The sequence below is a fragment of the Cryptomeria japonica genome, chromosome 2 (assembly GCF_030272615.1).
Source record: "Cryptomeria japonica chromosome 2, Sugi_1.0, whole genome shotgun sequence".
NCBI lineage: Eukaryota > Viridiplantae > Streptophyta > Pinopsida > Cupressales > Cupressaceae > Cryptomeria > Cryptomeria japonica.
Window position 1 is genome coordinate 47,962,755 of NC_081406.1, and position 20,607 is coordinate 47,983,361.

Below are 20,607 nucleotides of genomic sequence, written 5' to 3' on the forward strand. Positions count from 1 at the left end.
AAAGGATGATAACAATTCAAGGGAATGATGACATAATGTGCAAACAAGAAAGTCATGGCAACATACAAGGTACTATTTTTTTCAGTAATATTCAGTGAGATTCAATTTTGTATAACACAAGATCTTCCATTTTCTAGGAAGTTTCTATATTTACTTGATGCTATTGTTACTTTCCACAAAAATCCTTTGTTGCTAGCTAAGTCTATTGAATTTTCCTAGAACTCTTTTTTTAACTCTAATAACTCTAAAAATATTGAAGTTCAAGAGCCTCTTCTTGATTTTGATGCTCTTGAACATGTGCTTGAAACCCTTGTCATGGATTTTCATAAACAAGAAAATATTTCTATTTGTCATTTAGAAAACTTAAAATCAATTTTTTTCAAAGAAAATAAGAAAAACATCCTTCAACTTGGGCTTTGAGTAGTAAACAAAATCAAAATAAAAAATAGGGGAGATAAGAAGTGATCAAATAGGTTGTAAGATTGACCATGATAAGTTCAAACAGTTGGAAGAATTACTACTAGCTCTTGATCTTCTCAATCCAATTCATCCTTCCCTCACCCATTTGTTGGAATGTAAGAGGGCTTAACAACAAAACCTGGATAAAATTTTGTTAGAAGATTGATTAAATAACATAACTCTTATCAAAGATTCAAGAGAACAATGTCATGTGTTTGCGATGCCGCTAGGGTTTCCTCGGCTGTGCCTGCCGACTCTGATGCGACCGTGGTTGGCAATCGTTCATCGCCCTCTTTGACGGCCAAAGGGAATAAGATCCCTGCCGATGCTGTTGCGGCTGTGGACGCTCGCTCGTCGCCTTCTTCGACGGCAAATGAGAATGTACTCAGTAGATCTCATGCTCGGACCTCTCCTACTACTAAGGGGGATAAGGTTGTTAGGGCTTCCTCGGGTGCGACGGCTAGGGGAAAGTGTCCCAGTGTGGTCTTGGCGAATGCTTCAAGGGACGCTAATGCTGCAAAGAAGATGCCTTCTTCTGAGCTTAGGCCTGTTCTGGTTTCAAATCCCATCTCCATAACGTTGGATGAAGATATTGAGATGGAGATAGATCACAACTCCTCTATTTTCTCCAAGCATGCTCTGATTTGTCGATTCAAAGGCATCTGGCCCAGTCTCCCAGAGCTACACGACTGGATTCTGCAACATTGGGAACCTCTTTTGGCGGGTATTGTGCACATTTATCTTATGGCAAAAGGTTTTTTCATTACTAAATTTGAAGATGTTGAGGATAGAAATAAAATTTTGTGTGATCACTTCTTTAGTTGGAAGGACATATTTATGCTTATGGTTAGGCCATGGCAATTTGATTTCAACCCTTCTAATTCTTTCAAGACTATTCTGATTTGGGTTCGGTTACCCTATCTCCCTCTTCACCTTTGGGTTGACTCTCTTCTTGTTGAAGTTGGTAATGCTCTTGGGGGTTTTCCGATGGTGGATAATGAATCATCGGATATTCTCCACTCCACTTATGCCCACATTTTGGTTGATATGGAGGTGTCTAAGAGGTTTCCTACGTAGATTTCAATCAAATCCTCTAAAGGCTCTTGGATTCAATCCTTGGATTATGAAGGTATTCCCTTCAAATGTAGACGATGTTTTAAAACAGGACATGTGGCTGCTCAGTGTGGAATCCAGAAAAAGAAATCTTTGGCTTCATGGTGGAAAGATGCTACTGCCCATCACTACACGGTTGTTAAGAAATCTGGCCCCCATCGGAGTTTCTCCCAGGTGGTTGCATAGGACACTCTCTGCTCTGTGACTTCTTCTCAATCGGCTCTTTTTGATGGTGGGGTTGCTACGACTATTGTGCCTCAGAGTGTGGCCCCTTCTCAGGCAGATTTGTCTCCTGTTGGTGTGGCTGTTGAGGCTGGTTCACCTCCTTTTGCACTTCCCGCTGTTCCTTTGATGGCACTAGGGAATACCTCTAGCACTGCTGTTGTTTGTTCCCCTAGTCCTGCTGAAGTTGCGATGCATGTGGATCACTCCATGGTTGCAGGGTTTCCAGCGTTAGATTCGTTGGAGTGGCAAGATGAGGCTACTAGAGTTGAAGAAGGTTGGATTAAGGTTAAAGGCAAACATTCTAAGCGGTCATTGCCTTCTTTTGACATGATCGTTCGATCCCACAAGATGAGTTCTAAGGGGAACTCCTAAGTTAGGGGGGTTTTGTTTTTGGGAACTCTTTCCCTGACTCTCTTTGTCTCTGCCCCATCGATGTTACATTGTATTTGTCTTCTATGGGGTTGTTTTATTGTTGTGATCGGTTTGGGCTTAATGTCTTGTTAAGTCAAAATTTTTATTCTTTTGTAAAGGGTTTCAAGTCCCTTCAAAACCTGTTTTTGCCTTAATAAAAAAACATAACTCTTTTCTATTACTAATTTAAGAAACTAAGAATCTACAAATTTTTTTGGCTACAACCTTGGTAGATATTAGGAAAGCATTGCTATTACTATGGTTGGTCTCTTTGGTTGTCCTTTGTGTGCTTGAGATTCTAGACATTTTTCTCATTTTTAAAAGTTATAATGGTGTTATTTATTGTCATTTCATGTCCCTCTTTAATTACTCATTATTGACAACCAATCTGAGAGATTTGAAATGTGCCATTTTGCATGAATATTTGCCTTTGGTTGTTGCATTTATTTCCTCATTTTATGTTTGAGTTACTTTCCCAAGTTAGAAAATCCAAATTTTGCTAAGTGTGAAAGTTGTTGGAGTTCCAAAGTGTAGAGGGGGAAAACATAAACCACTTTGAAAGGTGTTTGGTAACCTCTAAAGGAATCACTTAATCAATCTCTCCACTTAGGATAAGCACAAAGTGTAAAAAATGTCATTTGGTAGTAGATAACAATGTTTAATTATGAAACCCAAAAGTACAAGTCATAGTGATCTCCTGGTGACCTTTGTTAGCTCTCTGCCTCGGACACACGGGAGGGTCATGGACAACAATGCGACACACTTGCATCTTGTATGGACAAAGTATGGAGTTCGTACAAAAAAATACAAATGCGACAGACCACAAGTTTTTTATGTTTTAAGTACAATGAACATATAACAAAGAACTAAGCTAACTATAAATAAAGAGTAAAATGATAAAATAAAGGAAGAAGATGTTTATAGTGGGTCCAAGAATGAAGCCTCCAGCAAATGTGAATCTTCTTTAACAACCTGCACACAAGACGAAAAGACAAAAAAGTTGGGGTTGTGTTTTAGAGGTTTGCTATAGTTAGACCCTCGTTTTTGTGTTTCCACCTCCACAAACAACCAATATAGATGATAGATAATATGATAAATGAAAATATATATGATCAAGATATTTGATATGCTATGGAGATAAAAATCATAATGATGCAACAACAAGAGGGAAGATACTCCCCTTCCACACCCAAAAAGAAGGGAGCTTACTGGAGAGAAGAAGAAGCACAAAATCCTCTGAAGCATGAAGCTATGGTGATGGTAATGATGCAACGAATGAGATATAACAATGGTGGAAAATGAAATAGAACTTGTGATGGAGTCTCAAGAACAAAGTAAAACTAGAGATGAAGAAGCAAGAAAGCAATTAGAGTTTCCATAGAATGTTAAGAAAGACCAAGCGAAGCTCTAAAAGGAAACATATGCAACATGGAAGGGAAACTAATGTTAGTGGATGTAGGAGACATTACAACTACTGAAACTAGTAGGTGTAATGCTCCAACAACCACCTTCAGACTACATTTTTGTGGGATGCTAGTGCAATGCGTAGATGTCTCTATGGTGCACTACTATCCCTGAGTCATGTTGAACACTATATTTGAAATAAAAAAAATCTTCCCAAAGGCGTGCAAACTAAAAGATTATCGGCCAAAATATCATATCGAGCATCTCAAAAGGAGTTTCACCGAAAGAATGCTTTCATCGAAATAGAGCATGACGTGTAAAGCACTACGTAAAGATGTCTTCGGCGGAATATCACTTTCGATAAATGAAGGAAGCCGCTCATTGATACTCCAGTTTCATCGAAAAGCAAAAAGCAAAAAGCAAAAAGCAAAAAGCAAAAAGCAAAAAGTGATTTCGAGGAGATACAACTGCCGAAGAAATTCAAAAAGCATTCATCGAAATGCAAATCTCATCGATAACATTATATCGAACAAAAGCAGAGGGGTTTTATCGATAAAGGGGATATCGAAGAAAAAAGACTTTCGAAGAGCTTGCATGAACTTTCACCGAAGAACAAAACTCATCGAAATATGATTTCGATGAAACTTGCAAATGACTTATCGAAAGAAAGTTCATCGAGGAAAGGATGATTTCGATGAGACTTGAAAATGGTTTTTCGACATGGGCTATTCGCCAATGAAGTGATATCGAGGAAAGTGAGCTTTCAATGAAAGATCAAAGTATTCGGCCGAAGACAAGGGTTTCATCGAAAACTCGATTTACGATCATTTCAGTTGAACAGTACTTCCCGCGAAAGAGTTAAAAGCCCAAGTGAGGAATGTCACATCTGCAATTAAGTTTAAACATTTGAATAGCCGTTATAGACGCAGAGACATTAACTGTGCACAAGTTGCCCATGCAATTACAGCTGATCGAATCTTCATAAGAACCAGATTGATGCTAAGAGACTAAAAGTTGCAAGGAATTTGCTGAAGTTCGTGAACGACAGTCAGAAGAGTTAGACAATTCTCCAAGTAAGTGTGATTTCTCGTATTTATTGAAATTATGGAACCTTCTTCTTCTTCTAAAAAGAGTAGAAAAGGGAAAGAATTAAACCCTGAAGAGAAGCCCAAAAGACAGAAAAAGGAAGGTAGAGCTTTGACTCAGGATTTGCTAGACCAGTGCCCGACATCTATTGTGAGGTCTAAACAGATCAAGAGTAAAGAAGGAGGAGTAATGTCCATGGAAGATTTGCGGAATGAGCTTGTAAACATCAAGGATCGGGCTCTGTCAAGGTTGGACCGAAGCAAAGACATGGCCCCTACCGTCAATCAGATGATCTTCGAATACCTTTCACAAGGAGAAGAATTGAAGAAACAGAGTGTTAAGATCAAGACTTTCAAAGAAGATGATTATATTCATCATTTAGGAATTCTTAATCTCTTTTTACTTAAGTTTGTTAGGAATATTCAAATTAACAATTAGTATTTTGAAAAGACACGTCTTTTCATAAATGACTTTTGCTCTCATATATATGTGAGAGAGGTTTTTGTAATATGGTAACAAGAGACACATAGGAACAAGATAGCAATGTATGCCAACCTGTAAGTTTTCTGTTATACAAATTTTGATGGAATACATGCTATGATCAGTTGTTTTTCTTTGCGTATTTGTTGTGGATTATTTCATTTTGTTTTGGCAATCGCTTGTGATATTATCTAAAGAGATAAGGTTATTCATTCTTGGAATGAAATTTATGTTGTATGTTATAAGGTTGAAATAAAAGTTCTGCTTGCGAATTATAATTGTTCTTCGCAGTACTTACTTGAATGGTCCCTTAAAGGTAGGGTTAAATTCATTCAAGCAACTTATGATATAAGCATTCAATTGATCTCAAAAGAAATAATAACTGACAGGTCCATAAAGGGGTGGGTTAAAAAACTGTCTCACAGGTTCGCATAGTAAGTCCTAAAGAAAATATAATGACTCTGTAGCCCAAACAGCGAAGAAGGCACTGGTTATTTACAGATTACACTTATCACCATATTCATCATATGTCATTTTAAAGCAACAAGAGTAACTAAGTAGGAAACATAGATCGAATAGCTTCTACAACAACAATCTTGAACTCATCTGCTATGTCTCCATCCTAGGAATTTATGCCATCCTGAGATAGGAGGAAACCAGATCAGGATACTTAATCTGCTATAAAAAGCACCGGTCATTAAAGACAACTGGTGAATAGGTATACCCGCCTAGGTCTTGCAGAGCCTGAAGTGAGAGAGTTAACAACTAAATAGGTTCACTCTATAAGTTGGCCAAGTCAATTGGAAGGTTTGACCATAAGAGTTGGCATTTCCTTAGAACCTATCCAATCTGTTGATTTGAAACCCAACAAGTCAAACGGGCAATAGGATTAGGAAAAAGGATAAACAAGAAGCTGATAGGGAAAGACAAGTAGGCAAGCAAATAAAAGCTAGGGGAATTCTTCAATTAGCCTAAAGTGGAGGCGCTCATGTAGAGTGGAATTCCATGGGGTACAATTTATGACATTATATTTTGCCCCCACTTTAGCAAGCATATCATCAAGAAATGCAAGCTAAAGTAGAGAGATAAAGTTAAAAATATTTTACCAAGATATGAAGGGGAAGCATAATTTTCTATCTATGCAAATTCACCCCCAAGGAAGAGACCTAAACCTTTGTGAGATATTGTTAGGCTATTTCATCACAAGCTAACAGGTTAAATGAAAAAGAAAAACTTTTGATACAAAAATGATACAATCAAACATAGAGATAGTGAGATAGCGATCACTGAGATAAAATATTTTGCCAGTATGGGTAGCAAGATGTGTTATGCTAGATAGCCATATGATAGGATGATCAATAATTGATTAGATAGCGGTTTGGACCCCCCAAAGGCGATAAGATAATAAAGATCGCTTGAGATATTGGTTTGGTCCCCATGAAGGCAACAAGATAATAGATACAATTAAAAGATTATGAGACAGATATTGAGATAAATACTAATGAAGATATGTAAAAATGTAGACATGATAGCCTCTTTAGAATGATATGCATCATACGAAGGGAACACATGTCATTCTAAGGAGAAGAGATGTGTCACTTTAACATAATAAGATGCTTCTATGGAATGTGACCTTGAAACATATGACATGACACCCACAACATCAACAAAAACACAAAGACACATGGGGATTTGATAGTTTGGTGTCAAAATAACTCACAACAATGAAATTAGATTACGCATATGGCTGCGTATGAGTTACTCATCTTGGTCCCGAAGTTTTCGGATTTGAAGAAGGCAGATGAAAAGAGAAAAAAAAAAAAAATTTGGGTCAACATGGAAGGAAGCCTAAATGCCCCCAACACTTTGCATCATTCCCAAATATAAAAAATCAAGATATGATAGATAGAATAAAGATGATTAACAAATAGAGGAAGGTCATGATAGATAATCCCCTATTTACAAGGACCTACAGAGTGACTTGGGTCCTTTAGGAAAGCACAAACATGCAAAGACATGTATCACCCCGTGTTTCCAAGTACCTATGGAGTAACTTGGGTCCTTCAAGGGGGCACAAAACATATAAAAAAAAGTGTGGGAGAACACAAATAGACACACTCTAATCTACAAGATAAGAAGAGTATTGTCTTAGAGGTTCTCCACCACCAGATCATGATCATCCCAATCTTGATCATATGGGGAGGGAGGACGAGCCTGAAGAGGGACAATTGTGAGGGCAATATCAAACACCTCACTAGCAACAAGAGCCAAGGATGATGTAGCTTCCACGTTATGATCCAAAATTTCATGAGAGGTAAGTGTCAATGACCATGTGAAGAGTGTAGACAATGTAGGGGTATCCTCTAAAGAGTCAAACAAATGCCACTCCGTAGAAGAGGCAGGTGATTCAGCTTGAACTAGCAAACAAGAGTTGCACTGTTGACCTTCGGAAGAGGGGCAAGTAAAACTCCAGAGAAGACAGAGCATCCTCAACAACACAAACAAAACTAGACAAAGAAACATGCATTGAAACAGGTAAAGAGGTTGTCATAGCTGATTTCCAATGACAAAACTCAAGAAAAAGGCCCTACTCAAAATTTCACTTAGGCTACTACAGAGGTGAAGGCCTCTTATCAATCATAATGGGTCTAAGTGCCCCAAGAAAGATGTAATGAATATGCAACTGCAAAGCAAGATCAGACAACGATGCACTAGACACAACTCGTATATGCAACTTGTTAATGGGCTAGGAGAATGGAGGGATATCAGGCAAGGGGTGATGAGGGGTGTTTCTAAGGAGGGAGCAGTGAAAACCTATACCCTTTTGGGATGAGCATCATCGACAATCCCTAGAACAAGATGCAACAACATAGAGAATGAAGAAGACACAAATGTAGCAGGAGCAATGAGAGTGGGAGTAGGCACAAAAATAGCTGGAGCAAGAGTGGACACTGATTACTCACCCTCAGCCTTCAAGGCAGCCTCATATTCCCGAGCCATCACCTTCCAATGATGCTTACAATCATTCGTAAGCTGATTCTGGTGTAAATGGGGACCGAGAAGAGAGGTCTTAGAAGGCGCAATAACATCTTTCTCCATGGGAGAGGCCACCTATGTTCTTTTTGGCATAGGAGAAGGCCTAATTGATGAGGTAGGAGGTGCTACTATAATAGGCTCTATAGGTGTAGCCGCAAACACCCCTTTGTATTTTTCTCTGAGTAGTTGAGGGAATGGGAGTACCCTCCAAGGCTATGATGCAGGAGCCACAGGTGAAGGACAAGTATGAGGTAAATGTGTGCCCTTACCATGCTAGTTAGGACGAGGGATATCTGGAATGATCAAGAGCTCAAAGGGAGGATCAGTTACTGACATCAACAGAACTAGGCACAAATGCATGAATAGATGATACCATCGAGGGTTGTGTAGTCCTAAGCGAGCAAGGAGTTATACTATGAGGAATAGGTCTATCCTTGGCCCTCTATGAAGAAGGTGTAGAAGGCACAACCCACTGCAATACAGGAGAAAATAAGAAAGGAGGAACGAAAACAAATAGAGGAGTTAAAGAAATCGCAGGCTGAACCGACTTAGGTGCCAACTCCCCCATTTTACACTTATAGTATTCTTTATATGACAATATTCCTCGTGGAAGCATAGTCCCAATCAAAGAAGGCCAAAAATGACCCAATGAAAATCCCTCACGAGCAGCCAATGATTGGTATCCAATGTCCTAGACAATATGCACTATGCTTTCATGGGAGAACTTCAAACACCTATGAACAATTGAGGGGATTGCTTCAATGACAATCAACAAAGGGATATTCAGCTTGACACGAAATGAGTCCATCTTGGGAATGACAACGAAAGTGATCGACATCGCCTTGGATCCCATGAGGACGATCAAGGTTGTACTACCCAAAGGATGAAAATACAACCCATCATGCCTATGAATAAATGCACAACGCTCGTTATATATTGCTCTATGAAAACCATTGATAAATAGAGCCTCCTCTATAATGACACAACTTGACATGTAGGATCAACCATCACACCTATATCAATGTGACCATTTCCCTTGGACGAGATGTATAAAGGAGGCAACTCCCCACTATAAGGTGTTGGAATCCAAGAACACCGAGAGGGGGGAGGGGTGAATCAGTGTTCTGCTGGTATAATCAATTTTAACCTTATTAACAATGCAATTTAGTAACTGACAACCACAAAAGAATATAACAACAAATAGAAATGAAGCAACCACAAGAGCATACACCATAACACAAAGATTTATACGTGGAAAACTTAAAGAGGAAAAACCACGACGGGATTGGTGACCTACAATATCTATCCATTGGCCAAATGAATAAATATTACAATAAGGGCCTACACATGCAGGAAGGCCAACAACCTAGAGCACACTGCTCATCACAAAAGGAGCCTCACTGACTACAAACACCAAATATGGAGTTACAAACAAAATTTTGAACTTTGAAGGTGCATCTGCTATGCTGGATGAGTTCCGGTTAAAGCACAGTCTGTACTGGTTGACACTGTGTCCTTCCTTACCGGTATCTTGCTTCGCTTCCCAAATCTCTAAACCAATATCCAAGACTGACTACAAAATATTACATTCGCATTCTGTCGATCAAGATCGCTCGCACAATATCACATCACCATATTCCATTACATTCCATTACTCTACCAAAATATCCTAACCAGACTTACTTAAATACCCTTCCCAAACATAAACACAAATGCCTTATGTCAGCTTACATTGATATTATAATTTATTTACATGTCGACCTAAACAAAAATAAATTCATTGAACTTAGAGACCGATGCCTTTGATTGTTGCCGTGTAAACCTGCCGGATTAATCTCCCATGTCGGCATCATATACCAGTTCCTAGATTGCCGATTTCCCTTGTCTACCGGTGCCGGTGCTGGTTGCCAAACAATGAATACTGGTGAGTACCGGTTAAGTGACCAATCGAAAATGGTGTGTGTTGCCATCAATGACAACACAACTAAACCAGATGAGTGTCAATTGCCAACAATCTCCCCCTTTGACATTGATGACAACACTCATGTGAAAAGTGGATTGCTGAAGTGTTGTTTCGGTTCCATGCCAAAAACTCCAAAACTGATCTCAAAAACTGTTGGAAGACTTCTACCCTTGAGCTATACATTACTTCTTATGTCCCAATCATTTTTCACATCAACCTCTCCCCCTTTGACATTAATGACAAAGTCGGGGCAAAAAAAAAGAATAAGAAATGAAATTCTGTACAAACCAAAATGTGATTACTGGATCTAGATATACTTGAAAATATTCAGGTAAGCATCCTTCAAAAATCCTAAGTATGTATCCCAACCTATCTTCAATGTGCTTAAAATGGATACAAAACCATTAAGAATATATGCATGAAGCTCTTCTTCTGATAGGCCTTTCGGAGTAGGTTTATTCATTAGCTCTATGCTTTCCCTCTTGTGAAGTAACAAAGTATTCAACTGGGGACTCACCAAACCTCTTAATTCCCTTACACGTCGTATTAGCTTGTCCATGTCCTTCTCTAATGTAGAAATATCAGACTCTGTTATCAAAATATGACCATCAATGGTACTGGTCAGTGTCTGAGTACCATCAAAACTGTTAGCCAAATGTTCTAACCAGGCCTTTGCCGCCTTCAATTTCTCCTCAAGGTCCACTGTTAGTTTTCCGGTGTTAGTACAGGACCTATATATAATGCTACACTCATTTAGAGCCTTATCAATCTTTGTTATTTCCACTGCCATCTTAGCCTTGTCTGATGAAATCATGTTGTCACAAGTCACCCTCCGGGTTGCATTATACCTCACTACTAACTATTGGTTTGAAATCTGTTGAAGAGTTTTAAACTCTTTGGAAATATGCTCAGTCAAACCTTTCAATTTGCTGGATGGGCTTCCAATTTGATTAACCTTATATTCCGGTGCAAGCTACTGTGAAACCGGAAGGACCTACTCAATAACTTGCTTGTCTTCAGTCCCTTCCTTCCTTAACTTCTGAGCTGCAACATACATCAATTCAAAAATTCTTAGCTGCTCAATATTCTTCTGTGCAAGTGCCAACAATGAATGACTGTCTAAAATCTCACGGAGGATTCAACCTTATGACTTGAACCAGTGGCTTCGTCATTTGGTGCAGTAACCCGTTCAACCTTAAGCTCTCCAGTATGTACATTTGGTGCCAAAGGTTCAATATCCTCAACCTGTTTATTTCCTATATCCACATCAATGACCTCTATATCTAGAATGATCTGTTCTGGTGTATCCTGCTTATCCTGTACAGTTTCAACATTATCTACCAGTATCTCTATATTAGGTACAAGTGGTTCTACTGGAGGAATATCCTCTGATATTTTTTGATCCAAAACCGATGTAGCCACGTCTAATATACCTTTCCCCTTATCATCTACCGAGATGTCTGGAGTGTTAGACTTTTTAGGGTCTTCCAGTGTTGTAAAGAATCCAGGTTTATCTACAAAGAATTTTATCCAAGCCTCATGTTTCTCCTTAACTATCTCATTTACTCTACCTACCATGAGACTCACATGCCGGTGTTTACTCCGGAAAATTGTTTAATTTGCAAACTCTAAACACTGCTGCATCTCTTCATCAATTATAGTACCACAAACAGTTAACAATTTCTGTACCTTTATGTGTTTATCCTCTTCAACCACAAATAACCTTCTAGCATCTAGTTTATTATACAAATATGTCGGTATCTATTTTTCAATCTCTAAAAGTGCTTTCTTATAAATGTCTAAATACAACAAAACCGCTTCCTCAATTTCCATTTGCTCCTTATCATCCATATGTTTATAATAATGTTGGATGTTACTCAAAATTCCATCTTTAGTTATTTGATCAATCAACTCAGCAACTGAAAGAGGAGAAATGACTTCAATACTCTTACAAGATTCGAGAGCTATATCTACATCTGATTTCTTCTTCTTGCTGGGAGTAGATGTAGACTCCTTAACCGATTTCCTCTTCTCTGTGGGCTTCCTCTCCTTCAAAATTTTCTTAGGTGCTGCCGGAGGGGTAACCTTCACTCTCTGCTTCTTTACTTCCTCAGTCTTATTCCTTGGTATCCTGATGTAAGTCTTGGAAATCTGTGAGGTCACAACATCAATATCAGAAGCAGATGTAACGGGGGCAATATAAGTCTCCAATTTCTTCCTCTTTACTACACCCTTGCCGGTTGTTGTTGCTAGTAAGACTTGCAAAACTGCCGGAGAAGATCCTTTAGCTAATCTAATGATCTGCTTTATCTCAGAGGACATCTTCTGTACAACTTCCCCAACCTTCTTGATCTTTCCTTCCCTTTTCTTTTTACTGAATCCAATTTCAACTTCAGTTTCTTTTTGCTTTGTAGTCCCAAAGTCTTTCTCTTCTTCATCTATCGAGGCATCAATAGGAGTCTTTGCATACAAGTCCAAGATTTGTGCATCTACCTCATAGCCCATCTCAGTTATCCAAATCTTCCTTGGTTGCACTGCCTCCATCAATGTTTCATCCTTCTTTACCATAAAACAAATTTCAGTTGAATATTTATCTACAATATGCTTTGGAACCCTTTCTCTCTTCTTCATTGCTTTCTAGAATGATTTTGAAATAACCCCAAAGAATGGAGTCCCTATCATGTCCCATATTCCTTATAGCATCTTTGATTTGTTTTGCTACCAGTATATCAAATGCCCGTTGGGTCTTACCGGTTCTGGGTAACTCATTCAAAAAGAAAAGCATTAAACAGACAACAAGGTTGCCATACTGGAAAATACCTTTCTTCTCACCCTTAATCTTCCCTAGGTTTATTATCAATTCATCACACATCCATTGACAGAGATCTAACTTTTCATCGTCCTTAATCATTTTGTGAGCACAATAAATGCATGAACTGAAAACAGAGTTCAACTGGTTTGGTTGGGTTACCTTGTAACCGATGATCATGCTTGCAAATTGAACTTCTCTGTCTCTAATAATGCTAATCCTCATATATTGGTTGTTAGATGTTGCACCAGTTAAATTCTCCACCTCATTGTTAGATATCTTCTTCTTTCCAGGGGTTCCGGTCTGGGGTAAACCAATGATCGCATGAATAGCCTCCTTGGTGATCTTGTGGGGTCGGTCTAGCCATATGAATTCGCCATGGACTTAGCTCAGTGCATACCAGATCAATTCATCTTCAAATTCCGGCATCTCCAAAATATCGGTAAAACCCCGATCCTTTAAAATTTAAAATTCTGGTTTCATCGACCCATCCTCGTTTAGTAAGGTGCCAATATATATATATATATATATATATATATATATATATATATATATATATTCTTGATCTCAACATAACCCAAATCCTCCAAAGTGCAGTGAATATATGCATGAACATCTTCAACATTAAAAACTCCTTCAAGAATTCTAGAAAATGCGCTAACTGAATCATTGGCCTTTACAATCTGAGGGCATCGCTTGAAAATTGGGTGTGGATAATCCTTGATGTCAACAACAACAGGGGTAGCCACACCTACCGGAGTGGAAGATGATCTAGAAGCCATTGCAAACAAAAGATAGCTTAGAAACTGATAAAATACCTCACAACCTTTGCCGGTGAAATCTCTTGAAAATCCGCTTGTGAATGCACTGGAATTCTCTTGAAATGATTTGATCGCCTTGAATTTCCTTGAACTCACTCTATTTCGCTCTGAATGTAGTGTGATTGAAAATGAACCAACATTTCCCTTTTATTCTGCAAAAAACCTATTTTTTCATTGCCATTAATGCATGTTGACATATCATACCGGATTCAAAATCCATAATGTTAGCGTCGGTGAATCTCCAGACTAACTTCACCAAGATCTGAAACAAGCTTTCAGACCTCTACCAGGGGTAATGCAAGATTCATAATTAATTTGTCTCCCCCTAAGGCTAATGCCTTAGTTACCAGATGAGTTTCTTGTCAGTGCAGGAACATTTTGTTCTGCTGGTTGAGTAACCAGGTTGATTGTCTTTGCCGATTGATCTTCGTATTTCCTAACCCATTTCTTTTCATGCTCCTTCCGGATATCTTCAACCTTCTATTTTCCTTTCTCATTATTTCCTACCAGATTGTTCTTGCTTTTGCAGAATTTAGCAATATGTCCTATTTTGTTGCATGCATAGAAAGTGACATTTTTTTTTTTTTTTAATTGCCTTATTGTATCCTTGATCATTCCTTGAACTACATTGATTATCCATATGTCCAAAATTTCCACATGCATGACATTTCACATTCATTCTACACTCTTCTGTCCTATGACCATACTTATTACACTTTGAACACTGACCGAGAACTGAATTGTGATTCTGATTTGCTCTATGACCAAACTTATTACAAACAAATCATCTACCATTAAATTTATGTGCATTGGGTTTCCTTACCGACAATTTCTGATTCCGGTTGTTTGGTGGATTTCCCTGATTTACAGTACCGGACCTTTCTCCATGCTCAAATCCAAGACCTCTAGTGTCTCTAGTGTCTCTTTGATCCTTCAATAATTCATCAAGATTTGCAGAACTGACCCTGAACTTTTCTTTGTATTCAATTGCAGCATCTAGATCACTTCTTAGGATTGACATCATTCTTTCCAACTCTTGCTCATTATTCTGTGATTGCACCAACTTAGTTCTCAACACATCATTCTCATGCGCCAGCCTAATGAATTCCTCAAATCTGTCTTTTAGAGATTTGCCAAGATTTTCTTCATTCTTCTTCCGGTCTTCAATCTCCTTGGACATCCTCATAGTCATGGCTTGCATTTCATTCTTCATGACACCATTATCCTGACTCAACTTCTGACATTTTTCCTTAAGGGCATCCTTCTCTTCATCATTTGGATTTTGTAAAAGTTCCTTCCTTTTAGCTTGAATAGATGACAACTTCTCATGTAGGGTAAGAATGAATTCCTTTGCGGAGTTCAATTCATCTTGCAACTTCAAGTTCTTCATCCTTTCAACATCATAGTCCTCAAGTGCTACTTCAAGTTATTTTTGTAGACTCATCTCCATGGATTTTGGATTTAGGATCTTCCTTAAGCTGTTAGACGTACTCTAAGGCACCAAGCTCTAATACCAATTGTTGGAATCCAAGAACACTAGGAGGGGGTGGGTGGGTGAATTAATGTTCTGCTAGTATAATCAATTTTAACCATATTAATAATGTAATTTAGTAACTGGTAACCACAAAAGAATATAACAACAAATAGAAATGAAGCAGCCATAAGAGCATACACCATAACACAAAGATTCATACGTGGAAAACCTCAAAGAGGAAAAACCACGGTGGGATTAGTGATCCACAATATCTATCCACTGGCCAAATGAATAAATATTATAGTAGGGGCCTGCACATGCGGGAAGGCCAACAACATAGAGCACACTGCTCATCACAAAAGGAGCCTCACTGACTACAAACACCAAATATGGAGTTACAAACAAAATTCTGAACTCTGAAGGTGCATCTTGTATGCTGGATGAGTTCCGGTTAAAGCACAGTTTGTACTGATTGACATTGTGTCCTTCCTTACTAGTATCTTGCTTTGCTTCCCAAACCTCTAAACCAATATCCAAGACCGACTACAAAATATTACATTCGCATTTTGTCAATCAAGATCGCTCGCACAATATCACATTAGCATATTCCATTACATTCTATTACTCTACCAAAATATCCTAACCAGACTTACTTATATACCCTTCCCAAACATAAACACAAATGCCTTGTGTCGGATTACAATGATATTATAATTTATTTACTTTTCGGCCTAAACAAAAATAAATTCATTGAACTTCGAGACCGATGCCTTTGATCATTGCCGTGTAGACCTGCCGGATTAATCTCCCATGTCGGCCTCATATACCAGTTCCTAGATTACCGGTTTCCCTTGTCTATCGATGCCAGTTGACTTGAATGTCAGTAGCCAAACAATGAATACCAATGAGTACCAATTAAGTGACCAACCCAAAATGGTGTGTGTTGCCATCAATGACAACACAACTAAACCAGATGAGTGTCAATTGCCAACATAAGGAGCATCTACGAGGTGTATCAATGTGACCATTTCCCTTGGATGAGATGTCTAGGTACATGGTGATACTGAAAAAATTTGGAACCATCATACCACGAAGGGTATGGTGTATTGTTGGAAAATTGTCTAATTTTAGGAAGGGTCACACGATTATCTTTTAAAAGCTTTTGCATATACTCAAGATAGGAATTAGATATTTAGTGAAAACTCAATTCCACTATGGTTCCTATGTAGATCTCTCAATTGCTTGAGTCACAATTATGACATACACCACAACTTTATTCTTTTTAGACCTTGCTGAAGAAGATGCACCCCTGAAAGCATCATCACGAGAGTTTGAAGAAGATTCTTTAATCCGAGTTAGCGTATGCTGATAGCAATGAGTGTAGAACAAATATTAGTTAAATTTGAGCAACAATTAGGAGCCATCTTCTTCCTTAATTCCATCTCCATATTCTCAATAAAAATGCTCTACAAATCACTATCTCATAGGGCAAAGGGGATCTTTGTAGATATTGATTGATAATGAAAAATGAAATCAGTAACCCTCTCATTAGGTTTTTTCTTATAGTGAACAAGGTATACTATAGGGACCTTGCTTCCACTATTAACCTAAAACCTTGTATGAAAGGCATCCATGAGTTGATCAAACGATTTAATAGAATAGTCAGGTAATGAATTGTACCACTCTAGCATAGTTCCCTTAAGGTACCAAGAGAATAGCTTCAATGGTATGAAATCCAGAATATCATAATGGCTGCAAAGAATAATAAAGGAATTGATGCGAACAGAAGGCTCTCCTTTTTTGTTATATTAGTCAAATTTCAATGTCTCAATCGTTTGGGGGGTGATGGTGTTCAATATGCTCAGTTCATTTGGAGTGCAACAATAGTAAGCAAGAAGTGGAGAGTGATTGCTAGCATATGCAATGGTGGTAAGCTATTGTTGTTGTAGACACCTAAAAATGTCTCATTAATCATGTACTAATTATTTGTCTAAATTAGTTAAATAATTATTAATTATTTAATTAAGTTAATTAATCTTATTCTTCTAATTTCATATTTCTTCATCATCTTACTAATTATTTCAATTTCAATTCTATCATCATTTAATCAATTAACCATTTTCTAATATTAATTAAATATTTATTATTTAATTAATTATGATTATTAATTCCCCAATTTAAATAATCTTTATTATTTAAATATATTCTTTTTCAATTTCTATCTCTAGTCAATTAATCATTAACCCATTTTCTTATTATTAATTATTTAATTAATTGTGATTTTAATCCTTTAATTAAATAATCTTTATTATTTAATTAAATTCAATTTCTAAATAATTAAATAGTTTCTTTAAATTATTTAATTAACTAATTCATATTTCTTCTAATTCAAATTCCAAACCCCCAAATTCTAATTTCATCTAATTTCATTTAATTTCATTTAGTTTCATTTAATTTCATTAATTCTTCAAATTCCAATTCTTCTAATTTCTTCTAATTTCAAACACGTGCATGATTTCAAAGATCAAATTGAAAATCAAAATCAAGTTCTAAATATATTCAAATACCAAATTGAATTTAAAATAAATTCAATATTTGAATTAAATCTCATGCAAAGATTAAATTGAAAATCAAAGTCAAAGTGCAAGCACATGCTAAATTAATTAATTCAATCAATCAATTAATTAAATCATTTATCCTTTCAATCTCTATTTCTATCTTCCACTTTGCTTTTTTCCAAAAAGCTTTCAATCAGTTAACTATTCCATCTATTTTAATTGATTAATTACATAATTTCTTTAATTCTTTTCAATCATTCTTTTTCTATCTTCTAGTTAGATTTTTCCAAATAAAGATTTCTTTGTCATCAATTAATTTTCCTCCAATCATTCTTTTTCATCTTTCAATCAACTTTTTTCTCAATCAATTAACTCATTAATCTATTCAATCTATTGAGTTCCACCTCCAGATCAGACATTATCAACTATCAATCAACATGTGAGCTCATCTGAGTTCCACCTCTCAATCAATCCTCTCCAATAATCTATAAATTGAGCATTCAATCTCCATTTTCAATCGAATCATGAACTTCAAATCTTTGTGTCATTTGTAGGTTGCCAATGCAATATCTGAGAGCCATCATACCACAAAGAAGAGAAGAACAATGGAAGCAATATGCGATCATGGAATAGGGAGTTTGAATTGATTTATTTTACATTCCTATTGCTTGTTTGCATTGTTTCGTTGGGTTTATTTAGAATTATTTGGTTAGACAGGGATTCATGATTTCCCTTTATTTCTGATTGATTTAATGATGAATTTAACATATGACATTTTGGTGAACCCAATGTGAAGCAACATCTAATTAATCTTCTAGTTTTCTGTGTGATTTTTGCAAGTCGTACAAAATTTTCATTTTTTTGTAGGCTTGTATGGATTGCACAACAGATTCAACAATCACGCAATTGCGTTTTCAGAATCACACAATTGCATAGATAGGCTCACACAATCAATCACAGAGGGTCACACATTCGTGTGGACCCCATCACGCAATAGCCTTTATTTTGTCACGCATTCGCTCATATTTTGTCACGCATTCGCCAGAGTTATTTCTGTGTTCTGTTTATTTGATATTTCTTGTTTCTTTCTTTCTGTTCTGTTAAATTCTGTATGAAATTGGTTAAATCTGAATACAGTTTACACTTATTACATGCTTTAATTATGACATCTTATGGCACATAAGGTACAATTCAGGATTTCAGGTGCTAGGAGGACGAAGGAACAAATAAAACAAGCCAGACGCTATCAACAAATCCTAAAGGCAGAAAAGAAGATACTAGATCTAGAGGACCGACCAACCATTGATAGATACAAGAGCCTAGTTCTCTCGTATAGAGTAAAATATGATTTACTTAACATAGAGTGGATGATGAGAGATCTTGCTAGGGCATCACAATCTGTTTTGCAGGTTCTAGATCATAATTAACTTTTTATTTTTATTTTTTGTTTGGTCTGTTTGTGTATCACACATTCACCTAGATATAATCACGCAATCATTCTGTCATTATTACACAATCACTCATACAGGATTACGCAATCGCTTTGTCATTATTATGCAATTGCTCATACGGGATCACACATTTGCTCAGGTATCATTACACATTCGATTTTTTTTTGTTTTTTTCATTGTTAAGTTTCTATTTTTTGTGGATTTTCTTGGGTTACTGATAATTTGTCTGCTGCATGTGGCAAATTTACAGAGAAGATCAAATTATTACTCTCATAAACACTCATGTTATCACACTTCAGTTTTGGGCTTAAAATAAACCTAGTTAAAATGGACATGCATGTTATCACACTTCAATTTTGGGCTTAAAATAAACCTGGTTAAAATGGACATGCATGTTATCACACTTCATTTTTGGGCTTAAAATAAATCTGGTTAAAATTGACATGCATGCTTTCACACTTTAGTATGGTGTTCTAAAATTGACATGCACACGAGTATCTCACACTTAAGTTTGGGTTTTAAAATAAACATGAATCAGGCTTATCAATAGAATAACTCACACTTAATTTTATTTAAGGGAAAGAAGTTTTTATTGTGTTTAGGGTGGACCTACTGTTACATTAACTACCTTTCCACCTGCCTTCAGGGTCTTGGGAGAAAGGGAGAAGGTGATAACAACACCCAAATTTTTCATTTTAGTAGTGAGGGGTATCTTTGACTGGGGATTTCATCACCCCACAGAGGTAATTTGAATTGGGATGCATTGGGGATATCATCTCTCCCAGCGTACTATAAATATACTAGTCAGGCAGCTAGAGTGTTAAGTGAATTCAATGTATGCGGGGGCCTTCCTTGCACCGATAAGCTCAACTAAAGTCTTAAGTGGCTTTCTCTGAGAATCCATCAGTTGATCAGGACCCCTCAAAATTTACAATAAGAACCAACTTAGTAGCCCAAATCCCACATTTAGTGACTCCAGGAGTGTGGATCGTACCCAATAGATACCCCTCATGTACCTTGCATCAGGAGACAAAAATCCCTCGGTGATAAGATCTTTGGATCTTTGGGGTAAGAGAGACTGACATGCCTGAGAAGTGTGTGTCATGGAGTGGAGCCAGTGCTGCTAGACTCTCTATCTATTCATATTGTTTCCATATTTTGTTGCAACGGCCTCATTGAATGGTTTCCACTTGCCAGCCTAAGATTGTCTTATGTTCTTTTATGTGTATCATTGTACTAGACCAGTATTGAGTCAGTATTTGGGCTATTTCAGACCCTACCTTGCGTATCTCTGAATTCTCAGAGTTTGTCAGAATA

The 20,607-nt window shown here is 37.2% G+C and overlaps 1 protein-coding gene across 1 annotated transcript; it reads left to right on the forward strand.

Moving 5' to 3' along the window:
- Nucleotides 1–479: 479 nt before the first annotated feature.
- Nucleotides 480–19,336, forward strand: LOC131046166 (uncharacterized). The gene is made up of 2 exons (XM_057979837.2): nt 480–1,183; nt 19,024–19,336. The coding sequence occupies exons 1-2, from the start codon at nt 664–666 to the stop codon at nt 19,047–19,049; spliced, it is 546 nt and encodes a 181-aa protein (XP_057835820.1). The 5' UTR covers nt 480–663; the 3' UTR covers nt 19,050–19,336.
- Nucleotides 19,337–20,607: the final 1,271 nt, after the last annotated feature.

What these genes read in the sequence shown, in the direction of transcription:
- LOC131046166 (XM_057979837.2), top strand. Translation starts at nt 664, where the DNA reads ATGTCATGTGTTTGCGATGCCGCTAGGGTTTCCTCGGCTGTGCCTGCC. An exon ending in TTGGGAACCTCTTTTGGCGG is followed by an intron (nt 1,184 to 19,023) that starts GTATTGTGCACA and finishes ATGGCACATAAG; the next exon opens with GTACAATTCAGGATTTCAGG.